The 21,390-nt window shown below is 48.3% G+C and overlaps 1 protein-coding gene across 6 annotated transcripts in view; it reads right to left on the reverse strand.

Moving 5' to 3' along the window:
• The window catches only part of SH3KBP1 (SH3 domain containing kinase binding protein 1), a 342,524-nt gene extending 322,301 nt beyond the window's left edge, over window positions 1-20,223 (reverse strand). For 2 of the 6 annotated variants that reach the window (XM_045582311.1, XM_036439674.2), the window contains exon 1: window positions 19,853-20,215. In XM_045582311.1, coding sequence (XP_045438267.1) covers window positions 19,853-19,856 — 4 coding nt within the window. In that variant the 5' untranslated portion in view covers window positions 19,857-20,215. Of the gene's footprint in view, window positions 1-19,852 lie in introns of all 6 variants that reach the window. The other 4 variants (XM_045582309.1, XM_045582310.1, XM_036439673.2 and 1 more) reach the window with 4 other exon arrangements.
• Between the last annotated feature and the right edge of the window lie 1,167 nt (window positions 20,224-21,390).

The raw sequence follows: 21,390 nt of genomic DNA on the forward strand, positions 1-21,390 counted from the left end.
GGAAAACGGTTTTTAAAAAGTCTCACTATGGCGGTCTCCTGTAGAGAAGGCAGGAAAGGGACGGAGTCAGAGCACACATTGGGGGCTGGGTTCACAAGTATCCTATCTAATAAAGAGGGAATATGCTAATTGACCATCACTCCATCACAAATATGGCTGCACCTACAGCTGAGGCCAAGTTCCCATAAGGAGCCTTAAGCAATCAGCAGGGACCCAAGGCTATGCTCTTTCCTGCCCCTGTAGGGCTTAACAGGGGACCTCAGGCTGTGCCTCCCCACCCGGCAGGGCTGAAAAGGGAACCTCAGGCCATGGGTCAGGGGAACTCAGGCCATGCCCCCTGCCCAGTGGGGCTTGATGGGGTACTTGAGGTTGCACCCCTCTTCTGGTGCCGGGCCAGGATACCTGAGGCTGTGTCCTCCCCCAGCCCCCCGTCTGTCAGGGCTTGACAGGGGATCTCAAGCCGTGTCCTCCACTGGCGGGGCTTGACAGGGGAGCTCAAGGCATGCGCCCCTCCCCATCCTGGTGCCAGGCCAGGGGACCTGAGGCTACATCCCCTGCTCAATGGGGCTTGACAAGGATGGGACTGGCCAGGTCTGGATCTATCCCAATGGGGACCGGAGTGGGGGACGGTCAGGTCTGGGTCTCACGTGATTTTGAGGCGGATGTGGGAGGGCAGGGACTTGACTCTGGGTCCTGTGGTGTGCCCCAGACTCTGACAGGAGGAAGGTTTTCATATACATTTTACTAATTTTCTTTCATTTCTGACACTTCTATTATAGAGAAAGGGCAAATAGCAATATTAAATTATTTCCTCTAATTACTCCCCCTTTAATGTGCACAAATTTCATGCACCGGGCCACTAGTATAGTCTATAATGATGTTTGACACCGTCCATATGATATATAGTCTGAGTGTATCAAATAACATATCCACTCTCAAAACTGTTTTATAAGTCACAGCTCCATGTGAAAAAGGCCACTGCAAGAGGGAAGGATGTTCACCGTGGTTTGAAGGGAGAAAGAGATAAACACAAAAGAGAAAAGTGAATGCAAAAGACTGTGCCACATCAGGCAGAGTGTGTGCTGTCACATTGCCAGCAATGATTTCATTTCTAAAACACACCATTGTGTCTCCCATTAGTATTGATTTGCAGTTTATTGGATTAATTTATACTTAATTTGTGAACCTGTTTCAGGTTTATACTTATGAATGAGCTAAAAGCAATAGAAGCTTACATCTAGTTAAGTGCCTATATTTTCAAAATAGCATTATTATTTAAAAACTGGGGGTTGGGAATGGGCAGGGAGAGTTCAATGAGGGGGTGGGGATGAGACTTTATGTAATACTTTAAACAATAAACAATTTAAATTTAAAAAAAGAGGTTGAAGGCAATTGCCTTGACCCAGTGGCTCAGTTGTTTGGAGCATCATCCATACACCAAAAGGTTGAGTGTTCAATTCCTGGTCGGGGTGTGTATGGAGGGCAATTGATTGTTGTTTCTCTCTCATTATCAATATTTCTCCCTCCTCTCCTCTCTCTCCCTCCCTTCTTTCTTCTTCTCTTTCTAAAAATCAGTACAAAATATTCTCAGGTGAGGATTAAAAATTAAAAATAAGTAAATAAATAAAAGTGTAAGGCAATTAAAAAGGAATGGAATTCTGACACATGCTACCACATGAACCTTGAAGACATTATATTATGTGAAATAAGGCAGTCACAAAAGATAAAGAATGTATGATTCCATTTATATGAGGTCCATGGAGCAGTCAAAATGTTACGGACAGAAAGAGGTTGGGAAAAGGAGGAATAGGAAATTAGTGTTTAATAGATATGCAGTTTCAGATGGAAAAGATGAAAAGTTCTGGAGATGGATGGTGGTTATGGTTGTACAATGTGAATATATTTAATGTCACTGAATTGTACACTTAAAAATAGCTACAGTAAATGGTAAATTTCATGTTATGTATATGTTACCACAGTAAAAAAAATAGTTAAAATGATAACTTTTTTGTTATATATATTTTACTGCAATAATGAAATAAATTTAAAAACTAATAAATATTTTTTAATTTAAATAAAATAGGGATTCTTAGGAAATATTTTCCTTATGAAGGGAACTTTGCATTACTGACTTGAGAAACCCTGTTATTCTGCTTGGTTTTTCTCTAGACCTCCAATGAGGAGGGAGTTTCAGAGACTAAAGAAACAGAGTAGAAGCTCAGAAAGTAGTCTTCTAACTTGACGTGTGTTCCTCAGATTGACAATTATCCTTCTTTCTGGATAAACAGAACTGGTTCAAATAAACACCCTCTGGTTTAACTGCCCATCTCACTGTGTGGTTCGTGGAATGATCACATCATAGTCTCCCCCCGAAAGGGAAATGAAAGTGAACTAAAAAGTGCCATGGAGTGGAACTTCAGCTATCTTTGAGCTCCTGTGGTTATCATATCTTACACTTGACAGTCACTCAATACCACTCATAGAATTTAATTGAATTCCAATATACAGCAGTGTTGAGTCAACTTTCTCATTTGTCATACCAGTGCAGGCTGGTTTTGCTGGAAATTTGAAAATGTAACAAAGGGAGAAAGTATATGGTACAAGTTAGCTACCAGTGCTTTCTTTCTTTCTTTTTTTAATATATTTTATTGATTTTTGGGTTTTTTTAGAGAGAGAAAGAGAGAGGGATAGAGAGTTAGAAACATTGATGAGAGAGAATCATCGATCAGCTGCCTCCTGCACACCCCCCACTGGGGATGTTCCCGCAACCAAGGTACATGCCCTTGACCGGAATTGAACCTGGGACCCTTCAGTCCTCAGGCCAATACTCTATCCACTGAGCCAAACTGGTTATGGCTACCAGTGCTTTCTAACATGTATTATCACAGAGTTTAGAACTTTCACAAAGATTTGCCCCAGGGAGGGCATCATAAATATTCAACTAATTTTTTCCAGGTCCATGAACTAACATGTGACACACCCTTGGTGGCTGAGGAGTGAATACTTTACGCACTGCTGTCCATTACCGAAATAGGCATCAAGAGGCAACACTTGAAGATGCTTCTTCTAGCCTGGATCCTGGGATTCTAGCTACCTTTATCTGGTGACCTTTGAAGCTAACAGCACAGATTTTTAGGGGAGTGTATGATGATGACACAAAGCTAAGCTAGGAAACCACAGGAAGGCTATTTCAGCCATGACTTTTCCCTTTTCAACATGGGACTTGGACCCATATCCCAGCCAAATAGGGAGTCACATTGAGGACCCAGGACCTCAACACAATTTACCCTAAGGTCTGAAAAACAAGGTTCCTTTAAATGCCAGTCAGGACATGAGTATAAGGAAAGAGGGAAGGAGAAAAAAAGAGAAGAGGAGAAAGCAAACCTCCAAGGGTTTTATCTTTCACTGTTTCACTGTGCATCACCTAACCTCAGACCTGAGCACTAAACCTAGATGGCTTACTCATCTCAAAATGCCTCATTGAACTGGGTTGTGAAAGGTGAACTGTGAACCCCCTATACACAAGCAGTCTCCTTCAGGGATCTCTCTCTCTCTCTCTCTCTCTCTCTCTCTCTCTCTCTCTCTCTCTCACACACACACACACACACACACACACACACACACACAGTATAGAAGGGATGATAAGCCATATAAGCCCACAATTTCATGAACTAACACTGAAAGCAAACAAAAGAATGGCAGGTGCCCAGCCAATCCACATGTAAGAAGTTCTATGGACCAAACTCCTCTTAGTTATCATTTCACATGCACCATTCCAGTCATTTGGAAGCTATGAAGACAAAGAATGGATATGAAATGTCACCCTGCCTACAACTTGATTTCCTTAGAAGATAAAAAGAAAAATGATGTCTATCACATCATTACTTATACTATCAACATGATAGAAGCAACCGAAATGATCAAATGGTAGGGAATGGTTACAGAAGATTTTGGAACCCAAATATTCAGCTACTAAAAACGCTGGCTTTGAAGATGACTCTGGAGAGAAAAACACACACCAGGATCCACAATTTATATATATTATAATACATGTACATGTATCCACAAGTATACAGTAAAAAGCCTGAAAAGACATATATGCCATAGTGGTTGTATTGAGGTATGATATGGGTGTTCAATTTATATTCTCCTGCTTCCTATTTTTTAAACTCTATAATGCAGTCATTATATATTTATAATAAAAACCATCTTCAGGTTAGAAAATATTGGAGCTAGAAGAAAACTCCCATCCCTCCCACTGACACCACTGTGATTAGCTAGTTATTAGTAATAGGAAAGGAGCAAAGGAAAGGCCAGACACCATGGGCATGTCATTTGGGCAGCTTCACCAGGGAATCATCAGCCTATTCCCTGCAAAGCACTGGAGGAAGGGGACTGGACAAAGGAAAGACAGACACATGTCCAATAAAGTTGGAGTGACATAGGAAAAATGCTTGCCTATCAGTCACACCTGTGAACAGAATCATTGGCCTGAATGGGCGTGGCCAGTGCAAGGACACAAAGGTTTGGAATACATAGTCTCCTAAACAAAGGAGCACTCTCTCTCTTGTTGCTCCGCACTCTTGTGCTATTGGCTCGCTCTTGGCTTCCTTGCATTTGCCCCTACAGCCCTTGGCCATGTGGACCCCACATGCAATGGACTAAGGGACTGCAGTGGGAAACCCAGGCTAAGCTAGCCTGATGCTGGCCTGGCCCCAGCTCCAACATGGAAACTCTGGACACTGGCTCTGATTTTAGCTCCGCTGAAGCTCCAGCTATACTTCTATGAATGGACTAAGGAAAATGGCACTCCAGAAACTCAGGGGTGTAATTCCATGGAAATAAAGTTTTATACTATATCGTATCCTCCTGGGGGGGGGGGGGACAAAATGCTTATTTTAGCAAGAATCCCACTTTTATAAGCAACTGGGGGAGACAAGGCCCTCTCCCCTCTGTTAACACCTTCACTCGGGGACAGAGCTCCTCACCAGCAGGGAGCAGCTCTTAAAGAGGCTGTGGGCTGGGGAGAGTTCCCATGCCAGACACTCCAGTCCCCAGCTCTTCCTGCCCTGGGGGGTAGCAGGAGCCCTTCCTAGAGGTGCATATACGGGGCACATTCCCCAAAGGTTCCTTCTTCCTCAGGGGACCACACATCCTCATGTGGCCATATTGACTTTAGACCGCACATTATAGATGAGAGCTTCTTCTAGTTCCATGGGCTAGCATACTGTTTACTGAGCAAAGGAGGTGGTGATATCAGTTGCAAGTGCTGAGGCCTGGGGCAATACTGCACAGAGAACTGAGAGGGGTGTGAGAAAGGAAGACAGGGAGTGTTGAGAGAGACAGAGACAGAAAGAGAGAGAAGAGGGAAGAGACCACAGAGTGGGAGAGAGTTCAGGGGGGAGAGACAATGGTAGACAGAGGGATTTGGGGAGAGATGAGGATGGGAGAGGAGAGAGAAGCTATGAGGGGAAGAGAGGGTTTGGGGGAGAGGGAGAGTTAGGGGACAAAGGGGGGATGAGGAGGGGAAGGGGAAGTAGAGGGGTAGGAAAAGAGGGATGATGAAGAGGAGCTTAGTAAGAAGGGGGGGAAAGGCAGGTGGTGTTGAGGAAAGTGTGCAGAAGGGTGGACATGGAGGAGAAGGGCTGTGGGAAACGTGAAAGGGTTCAGACACAGGGATGGGAGAGGAGGGGTGAGGTAGAGAGAGAATGAAGAGGTGCAGGGGGAAACTGGACACAAAAGAGAGGTGCTGAGGGGGGAGGGGAGGAGACAGTGAGCATGAGGGAGGGAGGACTAGGAGAGGGTGGATGGCATGAGGGGGTATAGTGAGAGGAGACGTGGGCAGTGAGGGGAGAGGGGAGAAGGAAAAAGAAAGTTTGAGAAAGGAAGTGGGAATAAAAAGGTGTGGGGGACTGAGGGGAGAGAGATGGGATGAGAGGATGAGGAGAGGATGGGGGAGAGAAGATAGGGAAATCTAGGACCCTCATACCTATGTAGAGGGAAGGTGTGAGGGGAGTGAGGGATGAGAGATGGAGTGAGGGGACAAAGAGAAGCTAAGAGAGAGACGAGAGAAGGAACTGAGGCTGAGGAAAGGCCGGAAGCCAGATATTAGAGGGACAGTCCCCTGCCCCTTTTCCCTACATCTTTCTGCCGGGCAGTGGCTGTTTTTCATAATGTCTTCATCTCTTCCTCCATTTAAAAACCCACAGGTTCCCTAAAAGGGCCAGACAATGTCACAACTGTACCCTGCCCCCACAGCGTGCTATCACCGCCAAGCCACCCAAGCGCCCCCAGTCACATCCACATTTTTTTAAGTGCAACCAACTCAAAAGGAGAACCCGAGTCCAGTTACACAATCCTAGGCCTCAAAGGGTATAAATAACCCCGTTATTTACTCCGAAGCACAACTGTGCGTGTCGCCGCGGGAGCCTTCCTCAAGGGACCAAGTGAAAATGACTCTGAAGATGGAACATCCTCGAATCACCAATCACCCCTTTGTCAAGAGAAAGCCAGGAAAAAAAGGGGCACAGGGCACTCTGGGGTATTCTGAGTTCAGGCTTTCAAGCATCCCACCTCACAGCACTGCTCCGGGGGGCAGGCCTTCCTTGGGTCACCCTGTGTCTCAGCACCTGGCATACACCTGGCACCAAGCAGGCCCTCCTTACATACTCACACATCTCAGAACTGGGGGATCCTCCCCTCACAGGCCTGGGCGTAAAACAGCCAGCTGTGTACCCTAGGGGGTGATACCCCAATGGGCTCAGAGACTTGCTAATGGGAATTTGAAACTGGGATCGAAGCAAGTCACTCTTTTTTTTTTTTTTTTAATGTTTTTATTGATTTCAGAGAGGAAATGAGAGGAGAGAGAGAGAAACATTGATGATGAGAGAGAATCGTTGATCGGCTGCCTCCTGTACACCCCCCAATGGAGATGGAGTCCGAAACCCAGGCCATGGGCCGTGACCGGGAATCGAACCATGACTTCCTGGTTCGGAGGTTGATGCTCAACCACTGAGCCATGCCGGCTGGGCGCCAGTCACTCTTAATAAGTTACTGACACTGTGACGTGTGCCCTGTGAATGAGCTGCACACAGAGAAGAAAGGGGACAGGGGCAGGGGGCGGCCAGAGGACACATCGGGCTGGCAGCCCATTCCAGGGCTTCTTAGGGCCCTTGGGTTGTATGAGGGCAGCAGGCTCTGTGTGGCTTCCTCGCTTGAAGAAAGTCCTTACTACACATACGACATGAACAAGTGGGAAGACACTTCCTAGCGCAGTTCAGAAGCAAGATCTAGCTCAGTTAAGATCCAGGACAGAGTTTTTACCAGTTAAGACTCAGATCAGCCAAAACCGGTTTGGCTTAGTGGATAGAGTGTCAGCTTGCTGACTGAAAGGTCCCGGGTTCGATTCCGGTCAAGGGCATGTACCTTGGTTGCGGGCACATCCCCAGTAGGGGGTGTGCAGGAGGCAGCTGATCGATGTTTCTCTCTCATCGATGTTTCTAACTCTCTATCTCTCTCCCTTCCTCTCTGTGGAAAATCAATAAAATATATTTTTTTTAAAGACTCAGATCAGCTGAGACATAGTCCACAGCAGAATCTGCGACAGAACTCTTCCCAAATACACCCGTCCCTCAGCCACAACTGGACATTCGCAGGGGGAAATCATGAGCTAGATGCAGTTCTCCTACTATGAACTAATCAGGCGGCAAGATGAAGGGAGAAATAACAGCAACACCTGTCTGCTGGTATGTATATGTGTGAGATCTGCCTGGACCAAGTTACCAGAAAGAAAGCGCTGAAGGCCTCTGGGGAGGGTCATGGGACAGCAGCAGGGCTGCGATGAGATGGAGACTTTTCACTGTAAGCACTTTCCACCTTTTCAATGTTGAATCATGTGAATGTGTGACCGAGTCTAAAAGCTAACTTTACAAAATCATTTACATATTTCTCTTGCACGCAGCTGCAGTCTCGATGCCCAGCCAACAGATGAATGCTGTGAACTGCTTCCCCTTTCAAAGTTTTCCTTCATTTGGAGACACCCCTGCAATTCCCCTTCTCCCCCAAGCCCTCCCCTTCGGTAATTACTTTCTTTTCTGACAAAGGTAACAATTAAGCTAAAAGAAAAAAAAAAAATTCCCCATCAGGCTAGCACACACTTCCTTTGCCCAACTGCTGTCGGTGTCACTGCTGAGCTAACTGACAGACTTCAGTTGACACCTGGGTTCTTCATCTCATATTTTATTGTGAACAAAGGAACCGTGAGAAATGGTTAGTTAGGTGGTGACACGCTGTTCCATTTTGTTTGTTGTGAAGAGGCCTTTGGGTGTGGGCATTTCCATGATCAAAATGGAAGAAAGGCTGAAACCGGTTTGGCTCAGTGGATAGAGCGTCAGCCTGCGGACTGAAAGGTCCCGGGTTCGTTTCCGGTCAAGGGTACGTACCTTGGTTGTGGGCACATCCCTGGTGGGGTGTGCAGGAGGCAGCTGGTCTATGTTTCTCTCTCATTGATGTTTCTAGCTCTCTATCCCTCTCCTTCCTCTCTGTAAAAAAATCAATAAAATATATATATTTTTTTTAATGGGAGAAAAGAAAAGCCCATTTTCGGAGCCATTGGCGTGGGATGAATGTCACCTCGGAGGCAGCATCCGGGATGGTCTGTGAAGGAAATGGAGCTTGCTGAAGGAGCTGGCCACGGGGAAGGCACAGCAGAGCCGGAAGGCCTTTTCCAGGCAGGATCCAAAGCAAGATTCAGCGCCTCCTTCTAGCTCCAGGCATCCAAATAATAGCTAGCTGGAATAATTAGAGAGGACACTAAGCTAATTAAAGACTTTTCACACGGGGTGTGGGTGTGTGATGGATAAAACTGGCGCAGCCCCAGAGGATCAGACCTAGAACAGGGCCCTGAGTCTTCCACGTCTAGTAGAACAGTCCAGAAAAACAATGGCAAAAACAGAGCACTGGTGTTGAAGGGGATGGTGATTAAAATAATCTACACGTGCTGAAACCAGTTCCAGTTTGGCTCAGTGGTAGAGCGTCAGTCTGCGGACAGAAAGGGTCCCAGGTTCGATTCCGGTCAAGGGCATGTACCTTGGTTGCGGGCACATCCCCGGTAGGGGGTGTGCAAGGGGCAGCTGGTCGATGTTTCTCTCTCATCGACGTTTCTAGCTCTCTATCCCTCTCTCCTCATCTGTAAAAACTCAATAAAATATATTTTAAAAAAATAATAATCTACACGTGCTGGATTTGAGTGTTTAAGGACTTACATTTGCTGTGCAAAAAGAGAAATTAATAGCACCTAAATAATTATAGTATTTAATCCAGGATACGGAGGAAGAAACAGCAGTGATAAGATGACCAGGCGTCCCACTTTTGGCGGGACTGTCCCGCCATAAGCAGGACGTCTAGTCACCTTAGGATAGCACCTAATCTTGCCATGCTGTCCTCCACACCTGGGGACAGGCCAGCCTCCTGAGGCGGCCTCACCCCCAACCCCACCCCCCGGCCACTGGAAGGAAATCAGCTAAGGCCTTTACTGGGCTTTTCTTGCCAACTGAATACAGTTCAGTGAGGACAAATATCAGGAATATTTCTGTCATTGTTTTTTTCTCCCCGAGGTTAAATATTAATATACCCCAGCTTATCAGTGAAGTAAGGTACACGAGTTACATTTTGCTTTGTTAAAGTGTCCCCGGATGAAAGCCATAGACCTGCCTATGAGATATTTATCCATAATATAGCAATCACGTTAAAAATTAAGTGCTCATAACCAGCCACATGGCCAGTGTAACTTTGCCAACTAAAGGGGTTTAGGTGAAGATACGTGGACTCCATCAACCCTCCACGTGTGAAGGCATTGGCGGCTTTTCTCCCCTGATTGAAATATGCTTAATGAACCCTCGTAATTGCCAAAGGAGTTACCCAAGTAACTCACTCACTAAAGCTTCAGGATGTAGGAACATTCCAAATTCCCCAGAATGATGAAAAGGATGTAACCAAGAGGGGCACCTAGAGGGACAGAGCAAAAATAAAGTACCTCGAAAAGGAAACATCAGCCAAAACTGGTTTGGCTCAGTGGATAGAGTATCAACCTGCAGACTGAAAGGTCCCGGGTTCGATTCTGGCCAAGGGCATGTACATTGGTTGTGAGCACATCCCTGGTGGGGGGTGTGCAAGAGGCAGCTGATCAATGATTCTCTCTCATCGATGTTTCTAACTCTCTATCCCTCTCTCTTCTTCTCTGTAAAAAAATCAATAAAATATTTTTTTTAAATAAAAAATAAATAAAAAGAAACATCAACCCAAAACACTAAAAAACACCACCATATTCTCCCTTTCCCCATCCCATTAGATTCATAACTGGGATCCTTGGGCTTTCAGCTCCAAGATGGTGGGGTGGTCCAGGCACCCCCAGGAGACACCGATTCTAATCCTTAATTTACCAAGAGAGTGATGACAGAGTGTTTGAAATAGATGGCAGTGCTGATTGCACACATGGTGAATGTACTTAATCACACTAAATTATACACTTAACATGGTTTACAATGGGCCCTGGTCAGGTAGCTCAGGTGGTTAGAGCCATAGTCTGCAAACTGTGGCTCGCAGGCCACATGTGGCTCTTTGGCCCTTTGAGTGTGGCTCTTCCACAAAATACCATGGCCTGGGTGAGTCTATTTTGAAGAAGTGGCATTAGAAGAAGTTTAAGTTTAAAACATGTGGCTCTCCAAAGAAATTTCAATTGTTGTGCTGTTGAGATTTGGCACTGGTGACTAATGAGTTTGCCAACCTCTGGGTTAGAGCATAATTTAGATATACCAAGGTTTCGGGCTCAATTCCTGGACAGGGCACATACAAGAATCAACCAATGAATACATAAATAAGTGGAACAACAAATCTCTCTCTCTCTCTCTCTCTCTCTCTCTCTCTCTCTCTCTCTCTCGCTCTCTCTCTCTCTCTCTCTCGTCAATATATTGAAAAAAATTTTGTTATATATATTTTACCATAATTTTAAAAATAATATAACGAAAAACACTGAATTGCACATTTTAGAAGGGTGAATCGTGAGATGTGTGAATTACATTTCAAAAAAGCTGCTTGAAAAAAAACTTAGCAGGGAAATAGCCCATAGAAAGAGCTTCTCTTGGAGAAGCAGGAGCCTGACATTGACTGAGCAGTGAGCATCAACACAACTTGCTAGCTCTCTCCTATTGAAAGGGCACTGAATTCTGCAGCAAGAGGACCATGCCACTTCACCTCTCTGCATCCCGGTTTCATCATCTGTTGGTGCAGGCCATGACTGCCAAGGACCCTTCCCGCTTTTCAGTTCCCAGGACCAATGAGTGAGCAGCAGAAGGACCTATCATCTGTCACCTGGCATATAAGCACACCCCACTAGGAAGGCAAAACATCAACAACGTCAAGACCCGGCTATTGACACAAGAGGGGCAAACGCTGTATTAAGACACTTTCTACTCAAGGAAAATGGGGAAAGAGTGCCAAAGAGTCCTGTTCCCCGGTGACTTCATGGTTCATTCATAAAACAAAGGCTGTGGCTACAGAGGGAACCCTTCTGTTCCAGAGCGGCTGGTACTGAAGGAGGGAAATGGGGCTCCAGCCATCTGTGTAACACTCACAGCCAGCTTCCCCCACATTTGGACCGGAATGCTGTGGCAAGGGCTGTCCTGTGCATTGTAGGACATGTAGCAGTGTCCCCTGGCCTCTGTCCGCCAGATGCCAGTTAGACGGCCCTCCCCTCACCAGCTGTGACAACTGAGTGTCTCCAGACATTGCCAAATGTCCCCCTGGAGGGCAGAATTGTCCCCAGTTGAGAACCACTGCCAAAGAGAATTTTCTATCTTAAAACTGGCCATTCTTTGTTGAAGTCATGTGACACATGTGGCGTTATCCTTCTCATCCATGGCAGTGCAGACCACCGTGAACTGTCAGCGAGCAGACCTGTCGGCAGGCTCTGCCTGGGGAATTTTCCACAATTGCACATACCTCCTGGTAACCAATAATTTTGGAGAATTTTGAGTGGCAACAGCACTTGGGTGAAAGGGTCATTCATTCATTCATTCATTTGTCAACATAGAGCACTTATTGTATGCCAGGCAATGAGTCTGCACAATGGAGTTGGGAACACCATTCAGAGATGAACTGATTTAATAGAAGATGAGGTGTTGTATAGCAACCTTTGGAACAGGCGTCAAAAAATGAATGAGGGGTGCACTAGGCTGAATAATAGCCCCCCAAAGATCACATCCTAGTCCCCAGAACCTATAACTATGCTACCTTCCATGGCAAAAGGGTCTTTGCTGATGTAATTAAGGGTTTTTATATGAGGAGGGTATCCTGGATTATCCAGATGAGCCCAATCTAATACAGCAGCCCTTATAAAAGGAAGACAGAGTAAGAGAGATGTTAGCACAGAAGCAGAGGTTAGGGTGATGTGGCCACAAGCCAATGAATACAGGCCAGCTCTAGCAGCTAGAGGAAGTGCTCCAGAGCCTCCAGAAGGAAGCAGCCCTGCTGACACCTTGATATTGAGCCAGCATACCCCATTTTGGACCTCTGACCTCCAGAAGTATAAGATTACAAGTTGATGTTGTTTGAAGCCACTGAGCTTGCAGCACTTTGTTACAACATCAAGAGGAAACTAATACAGAGAGACTACAAGGCAGAGAAGAGAGTGGAATCATTTTCCATCTGGGGATCTACATGGGGGGAGGCTCAGAATGAATAAGCATGGAGCAAGAAAAAGCTTGGGTGGCTGCTGGACTTCACAAAGGCTCTATTATGGCATTCAGGATCTAAAGCAGCTGCAGAATGGTAGATACGTGGGACTAATTCTAGAAACATCTGGGGCTTCACTGTGGATTGGGAAGGGCTGAGAAAGAGGAGAAGGAAGAAGAGGCAAGGCAAAGAGCAGGTTACTATGGAGGTGACAGGAAAGGTGGTAATACAAGGACATGGGGATAAAAGAGTCAGGAAAAATACCATGGAGGGGAAATGCTGAGCTCAATTTACCACATGTTCTGTTTGAGGTGTCTAACACAGACCCGGGTGAAGTTAACTAGAAGGGTAGGAATAATAATTAGCTCAAACATATTCATTTTAGGCTCACCCTGTGCCAGGCTTAGGGGCACAATAACCAAGCATACACAGTCCCTGCCCTCCTCAAATGTGGCAGCGAGAAGCTGAAGAGTCAGGATCAGAGTAATATACCAGAAAGGCTTGACTGGCCATTACTGGCTTGGAAGACAGAAGGGGGTCACCAGATCAGGAATGCGGGCAGATTCTGGAAGATGGAAAAAGCAAAAAAAGAGATTCTCCCCTAGAGCCTGCAGAAGGAATACAGCCCTGCTGACATCTCAACGTTAGCCCAGTGAGACCCATTTTAGACTTCTGACCCACAGAATGGCAAGATAATAAATTTGTGCTGTTTTAAGTCACTGTTTGTGGTAATTTGTTATAGCAGCAATTAGGAATTAATACAAGTCACAAACAAATATAAAAACTCCTGCTGAAACCGGTTTGGCTCAATGGTAGAGCGTCGGTCTGCGGCCTGGGAGGTCCCAGGTTCGATTCCGGTCAGGGGCATATACCTTGGTTGCGGGCACATCCCCAGTAGGGGTTGTGCAAGAGGCAGTTGGTCGATGTTTCTCTCATCGATGTTTCTAGCTCTCTATCTCTCTCCCTCTCTGCGAAAAATCAATAAAATATATATATTTTTAAAAACCCTAATAATGCTACCAATCTACTTTTTAATGTTTTTATTGATATTTAGAGAGAGAGGATGGAAGAGGGATAGATAAAAACATTGATGAGAGAGAAACATCATGGATCTGCTGTCTCGTACATATCCCCTACTGGCGACAGAGTCCACAACCCAGGCATGTGCCCTGACAGGGAATCGAACCAGTGACCTATTGGTGCCCAGGGCTGGTGCCCAACCCCTGAACCACACTGGCCAGGCCTAACCATCTATTTTTACTATCCCCTCTAAAGATGGAGGGATGCACACATTGTGAATGTACTTAATGGCACTAAAACTATGCACTTAAAAATGGTTAAAAGGGGCCCTTGGCCCAGTAGCTCAGGTGGAATAAATAAATAAATAAGGTGAAGGGAAAAGATGGATGATAGGAAAAACCTGTGTGGTACTCTGATAAAAGTCCAAGTGACTAACAATGAGATGAGCCAGCTAGTGTTACTAAAGCCCAGGTGTTGGTGGTCTGGCTTGGACTGGATTCACGAAAGAATCAACACTGTACTCTCCTAGTTAGTGGTCGGCGAACTCATTAGTCAACAGAGCCAAATATCAACAGTACAATGATTGAAATTTCTTTTGAGAGGCAATTTTTTTAAACTTAAACTTCTTCTAACGCCACTTCTTCAACATAGACTCGCCCAGGCCGTGGTATTTTGTGGAAGAGCCACACTCAAAGGACCAAAGAGCTGCATGTGGCTTGCGAGCCGCAGTTTGCCAACCATGGTCCTAGTAACTCCTTGAGTGGGTTGTTTTAAACTAGGAGCGTACTTTTCTCCTATAAGGTCACACGTCTGTGGTCCTAAGCACACGTGTGCTGCTGTTTAGCCTTTTTCCCTTTCTGCCATGGATTGGAGGAGTCATTTTTTAAAATATATATTTTAATTGATTTTTAGAGAGAGAGGGAGGGAGAGGGAGAGAGAAACATCAATGTGAGAGAAAAACATGAATCGGTTGCCTCCCCTATGCACCCCAACCAGGGACAAACCTGCAACCCAGGCAGGTGCCCTGACCAGGAATTGACCAGGCAGCTTCAATGCACAAGGCAACACTCAACCAGTTGAGCCACACCAGCCAGGGCACCGCGGGATCTTACTTTACGACCAGAATGCCCATGTACTCTTCAGTGAGCCACATACACTACCCTTCAGCTTTCTCAACTGCAAGGCAAGGAGGTTCTGGACGCAACCTTGAGCTTGCACCAGAACTACCCGCAGGGCCCATTAATGCACAGACTGCCGGGCTCCACCAGAGTTCCTGATTCAGTGGGTCAGCTTTGGGGGCCAGAGAATTTGTCTCTAATGGGACCCCGGGGAGAGGCTGATGCTGCTGGTTTCTCGTGTCAATCATATCACACTCTGAGAACCACCAAAGGAGAGACTTCTTCTCTCCCACTGAAAGGAGTCTGATATTTTCCTGCCCTGCATCTCTCCCACTCAGAGCGGCCTTGACTTCATGCTCCTTAGCAGCTTGCTCTGCTTTCCTCTGGATCTCTGCCCCTGGGACAGCATTGCAGTTGTCCATTCTGCTTAAAGTTGAAAAAACAGTCCCAGGACGAGAGCTAGCTGATATTCAAACATTAGCCACGGGATATACCTAGAAAGCCATTCTCCTCCCTCCCAGCTCCGATCCTCTGCCCTGATTCATCACGTAGTTAACTCGGGGACAGAGCAAGCAGCCCTGCCGTCCGGAAGCTGGCCAGGCACTTTCCTGTTGCGCATAAACAACTGCGCAAAACACAAACAACAGACAAGGCCACTCCGACCAGCGTGGGACAAGACGAAAACAAGGCCATTCAGGAACCATGTCTGAACGCAGACAAAGCAGGAACCTCGGCCAAGCCACAAACGTCACCGAACAGCCCCCAATCCCGGCTAATGAGTGGCGGCTGCTTCTTTGCCCATCACAGCCTCTGCCTAGTCTTCTTGCTTCCAGATGGCATCGATTAAGGCACCCAATCATGGAATCACCCTACCCCCAGCCCTGAGCAGTGCCCGGTGTCCTTAAATGCTCCCCCCAAACACCTAATCTGGGCCCAATCCCACACGTGGGCCTTCCTGACACCCTCTGGCTGTGATGCTCCACCGTGCCCCGAGGTGTGCGTTCTCCCTCCCTGAAAGGTGTTCCACTCCAGGTGTGTTCCTGGGGGTGTGGCTGGAATAAGGTGACCAGATGTCCGGCTTTTAGCGGGACAGTCCCGATTTTTAACAATATGTCCCGTGTCCCGAAATCGAGATTTTTTTAAACACAAATTGTTAAAAATCAGGACTGTCCCGCCAAAAGCGGGACATCTGGTCAACCTTAGGCTGGAGGGAAGTGACAACTTCTATCCAACTTTCAGATTTCATCTCAAACACCATCTCCTCAATGCACTACCCTTACCCTGCTGCAGCCTAACTCAGAGTCCCCCTCTCTAATCTCCTTTCACGAAACCTGCCTTTTCGTGAACCTAGAAACATGGCTTTTAATTACATACTGCTGTGAGCGCTGCACTCAAGTTTACCTCTTGCACTTGACTGAGACGCCCACGCCAGCAGGTCTGCATGCGTTGTCCACCTGTTTCTAGTACAATAGTCGGCAAACTCATTAGTCAACAGAGCCAAATATCAACAATACAACGACTGACATTTCTTTTGAGAGCCGAAAACCGACTTCTGCGCATGGGCCACGAAGTTTCAATCGCACTGTATGTGCGTGCCCGCACGTGGTATTTTGTGGAAGAGCCACACTCAAGGGGCCAAAGAGCCGCATGTGGTTCGAGAGCCGTGGTTTGCCGACCACTGTTCTAGTACAATGCCTGGCACAAAGCAGGGGGTCAATGAACATTGGATGGATGGATGGATGGATGGATGGATGGATGGATACTGACCACTGTATACAACCTATTTTAAAACAATTACAAATATAAGAATTGATGAGAGAATGTCAGCAGTGCAAAAGGAACTGAGGTGGTCAGAGAGGAAACAACCAGGGTCTGTACAACCAAGATGGTTTGCCTGTGCCGGGGCAGACCTACAGTCATGAGCCATAAACGTAGAGCCTTCACTTCCATTTCTAACTCACAACTATTTGTGGAGGCCAACACATGATACTCATTTCGCTTTAGTTTAGCATAAAGCATTCTATCACCAAAACAATACATTGCTAAACACAGTCCAAACTTTATTGTTACTCTGAGATTCTTTTAAAAAATATATATTTTATTGATTTTTTACAGAGAGGAAGGGAGAGGGACAGAGAGTTAGAAACATTGATGAGAGAGAAGCATCATCAGCTGCTTCCTGCACACCCCACTGGGGATGTGCCCGCAACCAAGGTACATGCCCTTGACTGGAATCGAACCTGGGACCCTTCAGTCCGCAGGCCGATGCTCTATCCACCAAGCCAAACCGGTTTCGGCTACTCTGGGATTCTTTAAACGGAAATCATTTGCTGGTGTTGCCCATCTTTCACTCCTCACAGATTCCGGTGGTATAATAAGTGTGCAATTATACAATAATTACAAGAGGCTTTCCCTGTATTGGGTACCATAGGCATCTCCCCACAAGCTCAGATGGCCTCTCACAACTAACTGGCTTCATTTCCAGGCTGGGCAGTTGATACTTTTCAGTTATTTTTCAGATCAAAGACTATATCATACAGATTTATTGCGTTGTCCATCAACAGAAAAATCATCAGGCCAGGTAAGACTGCAGGTGTCTCAAATTGATGAACTGAACAAATCCAAAAACCAAAGACTTGGGAAATGGGGAAGGATGGGTGCCGCGTGCCAGGGTGTGTGCGCACGCATACACGAGGACCTGCTTCAGAAACAGTGCTGTGAGGTGGCTCTGCCGGGAAACATACAGAACCAATTGTTAAATACCTGTACTTGATCACAAATACACCACTGAAGATGCTTTAGAAAGAGTAGGTGATCTTTAGGCACAAACTAATACAAACACCTTCAATCCCACTAGAAGCATTTTAAAGAGTTCAATGACAGTATTCCTTTTAATTTTATTGCCTTTACCTTCAAGAATTAACACCTGAAAAAATGAAGATCGTTTTCTGTACCACCCTCCATGTTTTGTAATGCTCAAGAGTAAAAAATAAAAATAAAGCTTAAGCATGTAAGGACTCTAAACTACAGAAGCACTGTCTCATTTTCTTAGATGGTGCTGGATAATGAAAACAGTTCAGACTTGAATAATAAACAGGTTATTTCTTCTTCAATAGGACTGAGTCCTCTTCCCACTGAGACAGAAAAAGCACAGTTCAGACGCAGGAGAAGACATTTGGATCTAATTTTCGTGTGTGTGTGTGTGTGTGTGTGTGTGTGTAACCATCTCCGCAACTCATCCAACACGAAAGGTGATCAAAACAGCATTACCTATGGGGCAGTGGTTGGCAAACTCATTAGTCAACAGAGCCAAATATCAACAGTACAATTGAAATTTCTTTTGAGAGACACATTTTTTAAACTTAAACTATATCGATAGGTACACTGTTATTAACTTAATTAGGCTACGTGGTATTTTGTGGAAGAGCCACCCTCAAGGGGCCAAAGAGCCGCATGTGGCTCGCGAGCCGCAGTTTGCCCATGATGGCACTAAACCATCTCAGAGGATGCCAAAGAAAAATGAGAATGTGGAGCTAAGTGTCTTGTCTTCCACAGAGTAGGAAGGTTTCATACTCCTTCCTTCATTCATTCACTCAATAAATATTTATTTGGGGCCTGCTCCGGGCCAGCCAGCACGGAAGAGCTCTGAGCAAAAACGGGGCGTCACAGCCCCGTCCCTATGGCCGGGAGCTTATGGAGGGGAGATAAATGTTAAACAAACTCATAGAAACATGTCCTGCTGTTCTGTACAAAAGAAAAGGCTCTATGGGAGAAAGGGTAACAGAGAAACTACCTTAGACAGGGGTGGGGAGAGGGTCAGAGAGAGGCACCGAGAAAAGTGCCACTAAAGCCCAGAGACCATCAGATCGCCACCACTTTGGGAAAGGAAAGCCTGCTTTTGACAAGTGACCAGAAATAGGATTTCAACTTTGCGGGTCAACCGCGGACTGGGCTAAACGTCCCCTTTCCATTTCATCCGTCTCCAGGTGCATCCTGCGATTCCTCACCTATCACTTTCTGACTAGTCTACCCAAATCCGAAAGGTCTCACTTTATTATATAATTTATTATGACCTATAGCCGTCTTATGCTTGGCCTAGAAACACCCCAAAATAGCCTGCCGGGGGCACGGAAAACAGAGACAGGCTGCCCAGAATATTGGCTGGGTGGACCAAAGGTTTAACAGCCAAGGCAGTCACAAGTCCTTCGCCCTGGGAAGTGTCAGGTCCTCTGGCCAGCAAGGATGAGACGTGGGACGCGGGGAAAGGCGGGTTTAGGGTTAGTTGCACACTTGGAGCTGATGTCTGATCAGTGAATGAGGACTGGATCGCTGTGCCCAGTTCCTCCAGCCTGAGCTCGGAGGGTGTGGGAAGTGGCCTTGAGCACCTCAGAGGGGATAGCTCCCTGAGCTGGAGGGAGGCAGGCAGGCAGAGAGGGGGCCAAGAACTGCAGGAAGAGGGGCTCCCGGGACCCCGAGGATGGCACGCCAAGCCGGGTGTTGGGGCGTTTCCCACCCCCCACTACGCCAGCCCCCTGCAAAGGCAGCCTGGTCCCCGCCACCCCGGACCCCAAGCATCCGGCTGCGCTCGCAGTGGGAGGGCGAGGCAGGCACCGCGAGCGCCACGCAAAGCAGGAACCCACCAGCTCCGGAGCCCGCGCCTCCGGTGCAGGGGAGGCGAGAAAATGGCCAAGACCGAACTCTCCCCGCCCACCCGAAAAGCCAACCACACCCCCTGCATCCCTCAGCCCGCCGCCCGGGCCGGCCCCCGCAGTCCTCAGCCCGGGCCCCCGCGAGGTTCGGGGACACGGGCGCGAGTGGGAGTGAATGGGGGTGCGCAAGGCAGGCAGGATGCCCACCGCGGTGTCACCCATCGGGGCCCTACCCCGGGGCGCCCGCCTGGCTCGGCGGTCCTGAATGAAGCCGGCGCGCCACCCTCAGGCTCGGATGGGCACCGGGCATTCGGGGGCGGGAGGCCCCCCACTCACCCATTGGCGTCGAGCCGGGCTGGGCCGCCGAGGCAGCGTGAAAGTTGGCGGAGGCGGGAGCGGGGATCGAGGCGCGGGGGTCGGGGTGCGGGAGTCGGGGCGCGCCGGGACCGGGGTGCGGGGATCGGGACGCGGCAGCCGGGCTGGCTTCCTCCTCAATAGCAGCGGCCAAGGCGGCTCAGCGCCGCCCGCTGCTGCCTCTGCTGCCGCTGTCGCTGCTGCCCCGGGGCGACTCCCGCTGCTGCTGCTGCATCGCTGCCCGCTGCGCCCGGCTGCGCCGGGTTTCCTGCTCCCCGCGAGTGGAAATTGCGAAAAAAGAAAAAAAAAAAAAAGAAAAAAAAAAAAGCACCGCCCAGCCCAGCGCCAGGCAGCCGTGGCCCCGCCGCCTGCTCTCCCCTCCTCCTCGCCGCCGCGGTGCTCCTGCGGCTCCGCCTGCCGGGGACGCGCGGCTGCCGGGGCGGGGGCGTGGCCCGGAGGCGTGGCCCTGGGCGGGGCTTTATAGGGGGCGAGGCTCCTGCGGCTCCGCCTGCCGGGGACGCGCGGCTGTCGGGGCGGGGGCGGGGGCGTGGCCTAGGGCGTGATCATAGGCGGGGCCTGCGAGGGGCGGGGCGTCCTTGCGGCTGCGGCTCCCGGTGTCCCTGCCTCGCCGCCCCCTAGGGAGGAACCCGGCTCCGCACGAAGCTGACCCGCACCCGCGGTGGCTCCGCTAACGCCCCAGGAAATGCCGCGAGACTCCTCGAGATCTGAGACGATGGGGGTCCGTGGGGGAGGCGGGGGTCCGAACGGAGGGCACGTGGGAGCCAACCATGAGGGCTCGCCAGGGGGTGGTTCGGGCGTGGGGAGGTGAGCCCACAGGCAGGTGAGGGCACTGAACCTGCTGAGGGTGATGAATGGTGTCCCCGGGGGGTCGAGGCGACGCAAAACAAGGCTTCGCAGGAGGGGCTGTTGGGAACAGGGAGAAGGGGTCCCCATGGACCAGTGGGAGAGATGCTGTCCCTTCCGTGTAGCGTGGGAACGGCAGCCCGGGTGCGAGTGGGCACGTAGGGGGAGGGTGGGATGGAGATGCTGAAAGACAGGGAAGGGCACAGCGGGAACGGTGTGGCGGGCGCTCCCTCTGGCTGTCTCCTGAGCCCCTTGTCTGGGCCAGGTGGGGTTCCTTTGCTCAGCAATGTTCCCAGGCTCCCATGGTGTTTCCAGGAATACACTGAGGCAAAGGCTAGCTCCCTCGCCACAGGGCATCATTGTGCCACATTTACCCGCAGCCCACCCTTGAGCGGGCACTAGAATGGAAACAGGGAATTAATGGCTAACTCAGGAACTCCTTCTCCAGTCCGTTCACCACCACACCTTTCACCATACTCTGCCAGCCACCACGTTCATTCACAGGACCGCTATTTTCTTTTCCCTTTCCACCATCTGGTGGTAGGAAGATATAGTGAAAGAAATGGGAGACATCCAGGAAGAGAAAATAAAGACAATTTGAACAATAAATCATTGGTCCCTAAAAAATAGAGAAAACGGGGGCGGGGGGGGGAGGA

The sequence above is a fragment of the Pipistrellus kuhlii genome, unplaced genomic scaffold (assembly GCF_014108245.1).
Source record: "Pipistrellus kuhlii isolate mPipKuh1 unplaced genomic scaffold, mPipKuh1.p scaffold_m20_p_16, whole genome shotgun sequence".
Classification (NCBI taxonomy): domain Eukaryota; kingdom Metazoa; phylum Chordata; class Mammalia; order Chiroptera; family Vespertilionidae; genus Pipistrellus; species Pipistrellus kuhlii.